At 47.5% G+C, this 14760-nt stretch overlaps 1 protein-coding gene across 1 annotated transcript in view; it reads right to left on the reverse strand.

The window, feature by feature from the left end:
* Window positions 1-1127: 1127 nt before the first annotated feature.
* LOC144144631 (GRAM domain-containing protein 4-like) overlaps window positions 1128-14760 on the reverse strand; it is a 37358-nt gene continuing 23725 nt past the window's right edge. The window contains exons 8-12 of the mRNA XM_077676151.1: window positions 14488-14515; window positions 13127-13207; window positions 8246-8289; window positions 6260-6369; window positions 1128-1404 (exon numbers count right to left, since the gene is read on the reverse strand). Of these exons, the coding sequence (XP_077532277.1) occupies window positions 1271-1404; window positions 6260-6369; window positions 8246-8289; window positions 13127-13207; window positions 14488-14515 (397 nt within the window). The 3' untranslated portion in view covers window positions 1128-1270. The remainder of the gene's footprint in view (window positions 1405-6259; window positions 6370-8245; window positions 8290-13126; window positions 13208-14487; window positions 14516-14760) is intronic.

Consider the following 14760-nt stretch of genomic DNA (forward strand, 5'->3'; position numbering starts at 1 on the left):
GCACGAAAAAGCCGGCGCCTTGCATACGTGTCACTCCTCACGACTGGGAGGAGCGTGGGACTTGGCAATTTTTACTGTCCCTTGGAGGGCCGGGTTGTGGATCCTCATCTTGAGAGGAGAGACCATTGACGTCATTGAAGAGCCCAATAATAGTCTTTGGGCGCAGGTCTAGATGTGCATCAATGTGGAAGGTTCATCGCAGAATTTGCACAGGGGTGTGAAGAGAGTAGGAGGTAGGACGTTAGTGTTCTCACATTCACAGATTAGTTGTTTCGAAACCCCGCAAAACTTTGTACTGGCCGCGAGTGCTACAGCGTACATCGCATACTATACTTACGAGCTATAAATTAGACAGACAGACAGACAGACAGACAGACAGACAGACAGATAGATAGATAGATAGATAGATAGATAGATAGATAGATAGATAGATAGATAGATAGATAGATAGATAGATAGATAGATAGATAGATAGATAGATAGATAGATAGATAGATAGATAGATAGATAGATAGATAGATAGATAGATAGATAGATAGACAGACAGACAGACAGACAGACAAATCTTTATTACAGAATAAAGATGAGAGGTTTGCCGGAATCTCAACACCGACATTCGGCTCGGCGGGGAAAGGGTAGGGGCTGCGAGAGGGGAGATCATTGACCATTTTGGTTTTCCTTGGTGGAAAAGGATAGGCTATCTTACTCTATCAGGGCATGCGAAGATTCCTTCACTTCGAAGCAGCCGACGACAGCGTCGTTTTCCTGTTCAATTTTCTCGTGGCAAGGACACAGCCGCAACCAGAAAGACTGCCTCTCCTCTTTATCCCGCTCCAACAATCGTCGGAGACATCTCAACGTCAGCAAAACGGGCAGAGTAATGTCTCGTGCGTGCCTCACCAAGACAATTGCACGCAAGGGAACCAAGTAACACAGGCAGGAGACGTGTCGCTGGAGCACACATACATTTATGACTTAGAATGCTCTTACAGGCTTTGAGCAAGTAGCAACAGAAAGCAACTTAAAGGAACCGACAGTCAGGTAGGTTCCTGGCAGTCGTGAGAAGCAGGGAGACAGCACGTGCGTGACCCCTACTGGGAGTGCACGTGACACATAGCTTGTGGCCACTGCTAGGGCGTGGATTGGCAGGAGACCTTGGACGTGCAATTAGCGCATCTCCTCGACTGCACAATTCCAGGCAGCTTAGGCCCAAGGCGCTGCACACAAGGGACCCAAGGCTCTGTGGGCCCTAGGCGCTGGACCTGCGCTCTTAGGCGCGGCTGTCCGCGGGGCGCACGGGCAGGCGGTCCCAGGCGTGGCTGATCAGGTCGCAGGTGGCGGCGAGCCGAGGGAAACGGCTGAACAGATGGTCCACTACGAACAGCTTCATCAGCAGCACAGTGCCTGCAAATGTAGCACGAGGGTTAGGGAAGAGCCCAGCATGAATTAGAAGCAGCGACCTTGCACGGATTCCTACCAATGTTTGGCCAGCTTTTCACTGATCACGAATTATAAGCACTTGCCTTCTGACAAGAGGTGCCGAAGGCGTGGGCATGACGATTATGAGGACACATAAAATGGCGAACTTAAAATGGCAGTGCAGTTAGTGATTTGAAAGTTAAAGGAAGCATCAAATGCATTTAACAGAGAATCCGTTTATTAGCGGGAAAGCGGGAAGTGATCTGAACGATGCTTATATGAAGACGAAATCTCTCGCTACAATTCAATTCAGCAAACCGCTGTACCTGGCAGGTAAGCGTGTTCACCTAAACCACCACCATAGCCACCTTAAATTAGCTCTGAAATGAAGATTTTCCCAGCAGCTGTGATTTCACAGCAGTATCGTTAACGGTGGCCCAAACAGGACTGCCCTACTTTTTCATACGCCATTGATGGTGTGGTGTTTGGTCACTACAACGTACTCTTTACCACAATAGGCTTGTTCAATCTTTTGGCCCGCTGCATACTCTGACCACGAAGACGACAAGACGGTAGTGGTAGACGGGGACTCGTGCCATAGAGTTTCATACTAATATATACTATTGGCCCCGAGGACATACCGTGGCGCCACCTACGAGGGACGTCACTTGTAGGACGCCGAATCGTGTTGTCGTCTGCTACAACACATTTCCCGTGCGTATGCGGAAGCGTGTTTTTTTTTGTTGTTGTGGCCACCGTCTCGCCCGCTCCTTGTGGATTTGATGCAAATTACCAAAAAAGTTGTCTGTAAACCAAATAATTCGGGCAATCAATCAGTGACTCGCTTGTTCCCGGCGACACCGCCGCGTGTAGGTAGTTGGCTACCATCGCAACGTATACAGCTCTTACATACGCAGCCAGCTAACGCCAAGGACGATGCAACTGATGCCGAGCAATGTACGCTGTAAATTCATTATGAAATACTTGTGACGGGACATGTGTGTGCAAGCAAACACCTTGTAACACCGACGGAAATGCATCGCTCACTTATGATCTCACCGCGCGAACTGCTCGTATTGCCTGGTAAATGAATGACGCGAGAACGGTGATCAGATCGCTTGGCCGCACATGCATGCTTAAAAGTATTATTATGGTCTGCAGTTTGGCTTAATCAGTGCCTATTTCCCCCACGGTGTTTTTATAGTCATGCCGGGATTTGATTAACGATCGCTGCCGTAGCCTGTACTCTGCACGGCTGATGTTTACTTTTCGCGGCTTGTCCGCAATGTATGAACGGTATGAACGCGAGTTTTTAATGCCTTCGAGTGGGTTCGGGCAAGGCTATATTTAGTTTTCATTAGGTGCTCGGCGTGGTAATTTATAATTGCAGCGTGTTTTGTATGTTTACAGTAAGCCGGAATTTCTCAAGCATCAATTTCGAAACTCAGGACTGCTCACAGAAGGCGAGGCTGCGTACGAGGCGAAACGCGTCGTTAATGATTTCGGGTACTGGGGATATTTAAAATAGGAGAAACGAGCGCTGGAGGCCCCCAAGAAGTTAGAGGAACCCAAACGCAACACGCGCGTGCGCGACAGGAGGGTCTTCGCCAACAGCTCGCAGCCGGCTTCGGATGCACGTAATCGGATGTTGGGACATCGCCTCCTTTAACGTTGGTTAGGAACTTAAGGCTGAGCGTCGCAGCAGATATTTCATCGCCGTTAGAATTGCGAGTGACAGTCCCTAACAGAACGTTTCACCGCGCTGTGAACTCTGTAAGCGCGGTGATTTCCGTTGAAGCGATCGACGATCAAGATACCTGCACGGCCTCGGCCGATTCTTTGAAAACCACAGCTGATGAAACTACCTATCAGAATTTTTCATCACACTAACATCCACTTTCCCCAATCTGTGACTTCTCTTCCACGACTTGTGTGATTCTAAAAAGCGGCGACAAGTTGTTGCTGCCGCGACCTGCGTCGGTTGGAGCCGCACCGTCGGCTGTGCGGGCAGGGACGGCGGGTACGTGTGCTTCTGCGAGCAGTTAACGCTTTACGATTTCCTGCTTTATACATTTCTTGCAAACAAGGGGAATCTAGAAACTTCACTCGGCGATCGTCGTAGTCCACATTGTTGATCGGGGAAACAAGCCGCTGCTTTCGCTTCGGTCGCATGCGTAATACACCCCCACGCTCATGGTGTTTGCGGATAATCTACCACAGTTGATGCGGTTATACAGTCACCATTAGGTCGAACTGCGCTTGACGCACTGAGAATTAACTTAAAACGAAGGAAATTAGCACGAAAATACTTTTATAACGCGCTTCCTAAGCGAAGTGTCACGCGTTGCAAGCCAACTACGCAGCAAGATACGAACGGTGATCCTACAAGTGACGTCAAAACGATCGCAGCGCCGGCCTCTCCAGTGGTGGGCCTCGCGGCCAATAGGGAGATATGGCGCTGCAGTCGCGGGCCGCCGTGGGCGGCGCCATTGCAGCTAACGACGTTCCTCGCTTACCTGGATTGGCTAGCCACATGGCTTCTTTTTTGTCTCGAAGCCAAATAGAACAAAAAAGGGTAACATTTTTTTTTCTTGTTCATCTTGCATGAAGCTTCTAAATAATCCCTGACCAATAAATCTTTCCGGAGCTTTAATTTTATAATAACAAAACAAATTTGATTAATCTTCTGCATTAATATTCTTGCTTTTTGGCAGCCAAAGCCGAGTTTTCAGTCTGCTGTTGAGCCATGCCAAGGTCAAGTGGAACGTGCCTGCCGGGTACATGACGAAACGCTCGCTGAAGCGCGGCTCCCCTAGACATTGGCGCCAGATTTCTCTCTAGTATATGTTAGTATGAAATCCGACAGGGCACTGTTCACCCAGAAACATCATCATCAGTTCCTAAACTGGCCGCATCGCCAATAAGTAGTTTTCTTCCGCCTGGAGTTTCGCTTTTCGGCACTCGTTGTTCAACAGGCTATTTTAATTTGAGCACGTGGAAACGCGACATCAGGTACGTTTTTCTTTCTCCCAACTGCCCGGCACTGCCTCTATAGGCTGGAAATGCTTGCTTCAATATCCCCGCAACATCGCTTACGTAAAGTCCACCATAATCCTGCTGCGCTAATTTTAGATCAGCACGGTCCCCTCCACCACTGATCAAATATCACATCGCAGCAGCAATCACGGTGTGGGACAACAACTGCTGCTATTGCTCCTGCATAACCCTGACTGAGCGGCCCCTTGAAAAGAGCAATTAAGTTAATGGCTCAGTAATATTACTGACTTAATGTGCCGGGGGCTTTTAAAAAGCAGCCAGAGAAAATAGTAAGTCGCATTGCAGTGCGTTGCAATACCCTTCAACGAACAACTTAACACAAATTTCCGCTCGCGTGCACTTCACGAACAACCCCCAAGGGCTACTTTTTAAGCTGTAAAGTTCATATGGAATTAAAATTTACTATAGACTCCTCTAGCAGTGATTATCGCAACGTGAAGTGAGCATTCAGTAGAAGGAGACATGCAAACACACCGGTGGCAGGTCATCTTAGCAAACTTCAATTACAAACAAAATTGTCAGGCGATTAACCTTTCAACAAACGCAATCTGTCAGAAGTGCCTGTGCAGCTGCGGGGGGACTTAAGGCTAGATATTTTTGAGTCGAGGAATCAACGCAGCAGTGCAGCCCATCGCTTTCCAGAGCAACGCCATAGGTCCTGGGCGTTACCAACGCCGCCTGTATAACATTGCCTATCGCGTCAGCTGAAAATTGGCCACGGAAACTTCCCTGTCGCTCTCTCCTGCGTTTCCCCGGTCGCTAGTCTTTCCGCATGCTGCCAAGCTTAGTACTGTTCCCCGGGCTACGCCGCTTCCCGAAAACTATGCGAAACAATTTACGGGGTTTGTCGAGCCTTCGCGATATGGTGTTCCTGCGCCTCCGCGTTTAGAGCCCCCAGGACACCTAGTTTCTCTGCTGATACGTGGTGTGGCGCGTGCCGGCGGGCATGGCTCACTTGTCCTACCGCTCCCATTGAAAAGCGGCTGACGCGACAGGCAATGTTATACAGGCAGCGACAGCCTTACAGACAAAAAATTCGGCCACCTTCGCAATTGAGATGCCAAGACTGAACAAACAGTGGAGCTGGTGGCCTTCACTATACCGGGTGACAACTTAAAAACGGCACCGGAAGTTGCCGCTGTGCCTTATCACCGTAGCCGGATGTTTCTCCGCGCGGCGCAAGTAGGGCGTTACTGGGAATATTTTGAACATGGCGTGAGCCGTTCCCGTGATTTTGTGGACTTAACATGCTTATAAACGACTCCAGTGACGACAAACAAACTGCGTGAGACAAGGCAGACGATATCACGCATTGATAGCAAACCCCTTTCAAAACGCGCGTGCACTGACGTCACGGGTCCGGCGCTTTGGCGGAGTGATACACTACATGAGGGGGTGCCGTTCTTGAGTTGTAACCGAGTATAGCCTGCCCATCGTATCGGTAGATCCTACACTGATTCCGCTGAGCGCACGCCGTCTCTGTCAACTAGGAGAACACCTGCGCGTCAGAGCTTACGTCGTCACTATAGGAGCAGCCAATCACCGACGCCCGTCTCCCCACCCGAAAATCGGCGCAGCGACGCACACTCCCCACACTTGCTCGTCAGCTCCTTGCCTCCTCCCCTCTTTCCCTCACACTTCTTGACCAAGCATTTTCCTCTTCTCCCCTTTGCTGCACCGAGTTTTGACCGACGCCCGGCACAGCTGGAACTCAAGTTGAAACAGCTGCGCTGTTAAAACCCCCAAGGGTCGGTTTGGTTGGGCTGCGGATAGGTATGCTCACCGGCAACCTGGAAGGCAAAGCCCTGCCCTTCCCAGAAGGCCAGTGCCAGCAGCCCCATCAGCGTGAGCATCAGGCACGCGGTGGTTCCAGGGTTCTTCCAAGTCAGGAGGCTGCACACAACACAAAAACATCACCAGGGAAGGCTTGCTAGCTCACCGCCTGGGCTGCCATGCCCAGCAGCTAGTCAATTTCTGTGCCGAACGAGTGTTTGTATTCATTGTATCCATGTAGTGCAGCTTGCAGAAAGTTCAGCCCGTGTGGGCTGGGGCTATGACAGAACGTGGTTGATGTCTACTCGTGGCATGCGTATCTCACACGTGGGCAATAAGGTGCACAAGCTACAATGGAAACTTCAAATACACTGGGGCCCGCTTTCTGAAGCTGCTTTGTAACATCAAGGGATGCTGCCCCCTGGGAGGCAAGTATGTACGGTAGACTCGCGTTAAAACGAACTCGGTTAAGTCGAATTCTCGGACACACCGAACAACACGGGTACGTTCGTTTGGTTTTCCGCAGGCTCAATACACTTCTGTGAAGACAAACTTCCCCAGTCAGCAAGGAGAAGGAGTGTCGCAGCTGGTCATGCGCAGGTGGGCGTCGCAGAGAAGAAAAAAAGAAGTAGAAGAAACGAGACGGCGGAGACTCCTATTTGCGAACAGAGAAACTCCTAGCCATTGCCGTGTCTCAGCGGGAGCGTTATGGTTATGATGATGATGATGATGATTATGATGATGATACAATGGCTTGTCTCTTTGTAGCAAACATTTTGAGGTCGCGTCACCGCCCCTGACCACGCCACCGCAGCTATCGGTCGCGGAGTCAGGGAGTCAACTCTTTGTGTTTCCCTCGCAAAAAGCGCTACTTGCCATGCCTTGCAATCCAGGCATTCAGCAAAAGCCTATCGCGCTTTCACTCTTCTGTAAAACGAACTTTTGATAAGACAAACAAGTTCACGTAACGGGAGTCTACTCATGTGTCTTCCACTATGGTATAGTGTATGTAAAGCCACTACAAAATTATTTCGCTGTGGCAAGTTGAAGAGGGGCGAGTCAAAAGCCATTTGCGTTTCTGCAAATAGATATACCATGTAATTTCAATTTTTAGGCGCTGTATTTACCTTCAAGGATAAAAAATGTTGCACTCTCAGATGCTGCACAAATTGTCTTTCGAAACTGCGCTTGATAACCTATTCAGTGTTGGCAATTGAACACGATAATTTATTTATTCGCTTTGTATTCGTATTGACGTAGTAACACAGTTTCATTTTGATGATAGTTGCCTTTCTGTGTTAAAAATGTCGCCGTGCCTTTTCGTGTTATTTTTTTCTTGAACACTGTTCTTCAGTGCCCGCTCCCCTCTGCAATGCTGTAAAGCCCTGAGCGTACAATAAAAAAAAGGAAATAAAACATGCAGGTTACTAACGGCTACAGGTGATGTTGCAAAGAGCCTGCAATCCACGGCCGTTTTCCGCACAACAGTGTAAAAGTCGCTTGTTGGGGTTAGAGTTCCTGTATATAGCTCCCGCAGGGAGCTAAGGGTTGCGCGACCTTTTTCCACGCGCCGCCGTGATGACGTCACTCCGGTTATCCACGCCGCGCAGAGAAGACCCCTCTACGGCTGCGCCGCAGCCGCCGAGGCGAGCGGCACCGCGCCCCGCCCAGGAACAGCAGCAGCAGCAGCAGCAGCATGAGCCAATGTTACTATATTCCGTGAGCGACATCGCAGGAATCCAGCGTAGCCGCCGTAAGGCCCCGCCGACCGAAGCGCGCCCACCGCGCGTCGGCCGCCGTCGGAAGCGCGGCGGCGCGGCTCCTACACGCGCGACGGGCGGCTTTCCCGCAGCAATCCTGATAACAAGATGGCGGACGGTGGCGCAACTCTTAGCTACCTGCGGGAGCTATATACAGGAACTCTAGTTGGGGCCAACATAGAATGACACCTACACTCTCCCAACACGCAACAATAAAGCAACCGGCTAAATCTTACCTGTGGACTTTGTCGAAAGCCGTGGAGATCTCCTGGAACGTTTTCTGCAATATAAAACACCGTTGGAAAGAAATTAAACTTAGAAATGTAACGATGTGGACATGTTTGAGGAGAAAAAACAGCCAGCTTGTTCTGACAAGTGCGAAACTGCTTTTATGCGTCGGAGTACATGATGAAACGGGTGTGCCCTTTATAGTAAGATAGCTTTCTTCAACTACGAAGACATTAATGAACAGAGTGCAGGAAAGATTTACATTTATGCGCAGCTTGTTCTTTCTTCAGCTAAACATCTGGATTATGAGAATGTAAGGGTCTCCTCAAAATGAGTGTGCCCGGACTCACAAGTTCGAGCAAGGATTTCTAAGTGGAAAAAACACCTCACCAAAATAAAAAAAAATTGGAGATATTCAGATAATTCTCTACTAATGCGTAGCATTCTTATGCCGTCTGTCTTGAGTGAGAGTTTTTTTCGGCCAAATCTTGTCCGACCAATTATCTCTAATTACGCTATTATAACGGTTACAGAAGAAAACTCGCGAAATCTTCAATATTGTGGAAATGCCATGCGTTATACGTTTTGCCATTTCCCGTAGTTTTAATATTTTCCCTAATTTTTAGTTTTTTCAAAATTTCGCCCGTCCAGTTATCTCAATTTACGCTACTATAAAGATTACATTTGGAACTTTCGCAAAACCTGCATTATTGTGGAAATGCAGGGCGTTGCACGGTTCGCCATTTTCCGTAATTATTTTATCTTTTTCTTATTTTTTAGTTTTTCAAATTTTCTTTCGACCAATGAACTCCAATTACGCTATTATAACGATTACAGGTGGAACTTTCACGAAATCTGCATTATTGTGGAACTGCCATGCGGTATGTGTCTTGACGATTTCCGTAATTTTTTATATATATTTTGGTTAATTTTTAGTTTTTAAAAATTTCGTTCGACCAATTAACGCCAATTATCTTATTATAAAGATTACATTTGGAACTTTCGCGAAATCTGCATTATTGTGGAAATGCAGGGCGTTACACGCTCCTGGCTGTGTGGGTGCTCGGCAAAGAATGCTACGCATTAAAATATATATATGAACAATATTAACAACCTGTTTCCTCCAGAAAAGGGGGTGCACCGTGCAGGTGAAGCTTGACCTCAGTGAAAACAAAATCAGTGACCGCAAAACGAAAACATTTCTGCCAAAACCAAAACGCAATGAGTGAAATGAAAAGGCTTAAACTACCGAACCAAAACAAAACCCTTTAATTTCGCTGAGCTTGGCCCGAACGCGTGTTTGGTATGCATTATTGTAGATCCTTTTTCCGCGATTATCGGGAGCGTTTGCGTCCTTCAATGGCAGCCCGTTCATATGTGGAAGGAACCCCGCGCGGCCTACTCATGCCGCGCTGGAAGATGAAATACTCGAAGAGAGCGAGCAATCGGGCCTGCGATGTGGCGTGATGCGAGTGGTGATGCTGATTGGCTCCATTTTGGCGTGATATAGCGCGACACTTGTACGCGCGCATGCGCTAGCTGCTAAAGTTGGTTTTGCCGCAAAGCGTTTCGGCCTTTGCCACCAGCAACGGCGCAAGTCAGCCAATGAAAGCTTCGCTTGAAAAAGCCATAAGTGTAGCCTGGCAATACTTATTCTCTTCGGCACCGTGCAAAGACCCGTAATTGTTTTTTTACCTGGGCAGCCTTATTTCTCGAGGGCACAATTTTCCCTATGTCCCAATTATATTCGTTTTTATTTATCTCGTTATCATGTCCACCCTACCACAGTTTTGGCCCTCCTTCCCACCGGAACCAGTAGTGAACCCTAAATTTCTCATGGTTAAACATGGTGAGGAGGTGGTGCGTGTTTCTTTTACCTTCCCCTTACCTATTTTTTTCAACCACGTTTCATATTCGGAAATTCGCTTGCAGCATTCTCTTGCTACTAAAACCATTTAAATTTTAAGCTATTTACCGTCGATATCCTTGGCTGAATTAACTGCCATTTTAATGAGCCAATAATGCTGAGGGGACGCACGTTCCCTTCCTGCTCCTGCTACCGTCCTGAACACAACCGGCATCTACAGTAGTAAATGCTATACAGTCCAGAATTCTCGCCAACAGATGGTACAGTGATGGAATTTAACCTTAGCTATCCTACCTTTACTCAATACTGGAGCAAGGGTTTAATAATTTACGGTTCCTTTGAAGCTGGCGATGTATTCAACCTTATACCAGTATATATAATTTTTGGAGCGTATGGTCTGTGTAACCCATTAAATGATGTTTAGCTTAATGAAACCTGCTTTAATGCAGTAATGGTCTGTGTAACCCATTTAATGATGTTGAGGTTAATGGACCCAGCTTTTATTTCAGTAAGAGGTGGCCGAGTACTTGCGCAAGGAAACCTATAGCCTCTTTCACAAGCTGCGTGCAAAAGGGTGGAAGGTACGAGGCATGCACGAAGTTCCACCAGCACAGGGGGGGGGGGGGGGGGGGGGGGAGGATAGATGATCTAACCAGGCCACAATGGCACTTATTCCTTTTCTTTTTCTTAAACCAACTATTGTAGAATGTCACAGTGAGTTAGACGCTTATCAGGTGGCTTGGTTGAGAGCTGTGTAGCATACGTCGCAGTGCAAACAGCTTGTGAAATGAACTCACATTTTCAGCGCAAACACAATGATTTAGCAACACAGCATTGTAGTGTCCCGTCTCACAACTCTTTAAATGTTTTTTCACGCCGCACACTCAACCCTGTTCAGTTAAGCGCTGTTTGTAACACGCAACGCCTTTTTAGATGCGCAAGGATTCGAGTTCTTAGAGTTTGGGATGGTCTGCTTTTGAGGCCATTCCTAAATCTATCAGTGAGGGTGCAAACGTATGCACAAGATGCAAAGGTTGTACATGTTACCCTACCCGCCGCGGTGGCTCAGTGGCTAAGGCGTTGCGCTGCTGAGCACGAGGTCGCGGGTTCGATTTCCGGCCGCGGCGGCCGCTTTTCTGATGGAGGCGAAAAGCAAAAACGCCCGTGTGTACGAGATCTCGGCGCACGTTAAAGATCCCCAGGTGGTCAAAATTAATCCGGAGCCCTCCACTACGGCGCGCCTCATCACCTGCGTTGCGTCGGCGCGTTAAACCCTACAATCAATGTACATGTTACCCTGATTAAGGAGAATGATTCAATCAAAAGAGAGAAATACACTCTACTTTCTCACTGCAACGCAATACGTAATGAAGTATTACACGTGTATACACCCTTGCAGTAGAAAAATGCGCTCACCATAAATATCACGGGGACCGATATCAGCCACTCGTGCCTCCCGCTATGAACGTCAGCCAAGAATACAGTGTTGTGGGTTGCTTTCTTAGCACGGGGAACGCAGCGCATTAATGATATAGCAATGAAAGAGGTTGTCGTTCAGGGGAGAAGAATAGTGATGTTCGCAGACATCTCAAATGTGCCTGAAACGTCTTCCGGTACACGCGGAGAGCAGTTAGCTCACAGCTTTACGGTGGAGCAAATATTTTGTGTTGCCCAGCTCAAAATTGTGGGGCGTATAAAGCATGCAAATGTGCTCGTGCTACCTATCAGCCCTGCCTGTATGTGCCTTTTGTTTATTTCTTTGGGAGCATTTCAATTAATGCCACTTTACGTCTGTAGGTTATCCGTAAGGAACAGCCTTTTTCAACTGAGTAGACCTGTAACTCCAGTGGTGAACGCAGGACATAATTTCGGGAGGGCGGGAGACCCTAAAGCAAAAAGAAAACAGAGGAGAAGGAAAAAGAAAAAAAACAAGAAAAACGACAAAAATATTATTAGATGAAACAACTTCAGGATGATGCCGTGCTCGACATAACTTTCTTTTTGCTTCGTTCTTTTTTTCTACAGTGAAATTACAAAATGGTTGATTGTTGTGATGAGAGCAAACATCGAAGCCTCGTTTTGATGGTGAATAGCTTGACACACAATTTTATTAGAGATCATTGTCTGATAAGTGGCATCATCCATTTACCCGTCCCCTCGGAACGAAAATTTCGGCGGCGGGTGCGGCCCCATCGCACAACACAACCCGAAGCAAACTGAATGTTGTTAATTGGGGGGACAGTACACCAAAGGTCAATCCGTGCTATCACATATCAGGTCGTATAGCCACCTATGCATTTTTTTCAACCAGGTATCGTGGGTGCCAATGTTTTTGCATCCTTCAATTAATGCAGAAGCCACGGACCAAACTTATGATTTGTGCATAGGAGTAGAATGCTTCGGAAACCACAATACAACAGCCACCTGTTTCTTACTTCAGTATAAGTGTATAGAAGTGGAAATGCGGAAAACTTGATTTTTTTTTCTTTAAAGGGACCCTGCAACTCTTTTTTCAACTTTTTTAAAAATCTCAAAAGCTTGCAGAACGTAGCCAACAAACACACTCAGTACTTAAAATAAGGGGTCGCAAAGTACCTCAGCCAAAAATTACTCCTCTATGCCCGTCAGATAACCTTGAAACTCGCTGAAAAGATTTTGCTCTCTTTGGGCGGCCCGAATTACGTCACTGAGGCCATGTAGCGGCTGTTGGCCGGTTTTCCTTCAGTTGCAGCAATCAACGCTTTTCGATAGCAACTTTAAAAGTAAAGCCACGAAAACAAAGCAGGAACTGAAGGCGTCCCTGCTGCGACGAGAAAATCACGCAGGGCCGCTCCGTGCTGGCGATAACTATAGCTTTCGCAGTGGTTCCAGACGCGAAGGAAAGAGTGAAAGCGCTTATCGAAAGTGTTGCAGGGACCCTTTAAGAGTAGGCGTGGCAGGCTAGAACAGCTGCGTACATTTCAACTTGAAGCAAGCTTAGCGCAAGGATGAGCTGCCCGCGCAAGACACGAGTACTCCTCACCGAGACGCGCATGTCCAGCTTCATGACCCTGTTCACGTCGTTCAAGACAGTCCGGCGGCGTCCACCGAAGTGACGGCGGGGCTGCAAAACACAGAGCATTCGTTACAGAGCTGCTGATACTGCGAACGTGCAGGGGTGATCGACAACTGCTTTCCGAGTGTATCAACGAAGGAAGGAGACAATGACCCTGCAGAATTTAGTTGTAACAAAAAAGACGGGATTTACTAAAGGGCAGCTTCCTCGTCTGCGACAGTCTTTTCGCTGTACCCAACATGCATGGTAGGGAATCGTTAGGAGAGAATAGAGTTATATCAGAGCGGAGAAACGGCGCCGGTACGGCACCCGGTACGCCTGCGCATGCGCGCAACCAGTTTTTACGCCTCGGCGTACGCGCAGGCGTACCGGGTACCGTACCGGTATTGTGCCTAGAATATACTACGGGTACCGTATCCGGACCGGTTCTCCGCTCTGATACAACTCTCTAATAAACATTTCCCGCGTGCTTCGCCACTCCCTTTCCAAACATCCGCAATGAAAAGAGGTTGCACGCTTTCTTATGCAGAGTTGCTAACCTCGGCCCTTACTTGCTCAACTGAATAAACTCAACCGACAACTATCAGTAAAATTGTTGTCGCGCTAGTGAAATCCGAAATTCATGCATCATTGACATGCTCTGCACGCTGTAATCGATTAGAGGACACATTGGGCACTTTTCCCGCGTGCTGTGAAGGGAACAGCTGGTGACCCCAACCCATCCTGACAAGTTGTTTACATCTGTAACAGAATGCTTACAAAATGCAGCTTTATTAGTGTACTGCTATGTTTCCCAACAACAAACACGTGAACTAGAGCTAACTGCGATGACGCCAGTAGTCATAGAAAAAGGTGCTTAACTTTAAGCTGGTCAGGTTTTGAACGCACAAAACTTGCAGCGCAAAAATAACGAACAGCGAGACAATATCCCTGTTCGAAGGGCATTGAGCTGAAACATCGTCCAGTTCTTATCAGGAGGAGGAGGAGGAGGAAGAATAAACTTTAGTTAGGCCAGCCTTAGGTGTTGATGTCTGGGCAGCCGCCTGGGGGAAAAAACGTAGTCCAGCAGTACAAGTGGAATAACCCTTTTCCCTCAAACGAAGGAAATATCGAACGAAGATTAGGTCATCCTAAGAAGTCTAATAGTCCTTGCATGCAGCAATGACTAAAATGTTTCACCTAAAGCCTAGTTCCAGAATTTTTAAGGCTAAGCCTAAACTGCAGTAGAAATTACTGTCAGTTCTTAGCTGTGCAGAGGAGTAGTTATTTATTGAGTTAAAGAATGGCGAACAATAAACGAATGCTAATGACGGACAGATGAAACGTACCTTGGTTTCCTCTTGTGTACGAAAGACCCTGAAAAAAAAAGAGAACCGCAATCATAAAATGCTTGGTTTTCAGATTCATCCAGGACACCTCAGTCATCATTCATAACAAAATATGTGCAGGCCAGGGAAGCGAGGGGCTTCACAGTGAGGTTGTTTACGCTCGCTTCATTTGTGCTGATAACATATGAATATGCTGCACTTCCCAGTTTTCCTGTGGCTAGTACGCAAGGAGAAATCAAGTGTGTTTTAAGCAATACAAGTACTTAAAGAATA

The sequence above is a fragment of the Haemaphysalis longicornis genome, unplaced genomic scaffold (assembly GCF_048455015.1).
Source record: "Haemaphysalis longicornis isolate Haplotype H1 unplaced genomic scaffold, Haemaphysalis longicornis Haplotype H1 scaffold_7, whole genome shotgun sequence".
NCBI lineage: Eukaryota > Metazoa > Arthropoda > Arachnida > Ixodida > Ixodidae > Haemaphysalis > Haemaphysalis longicornis.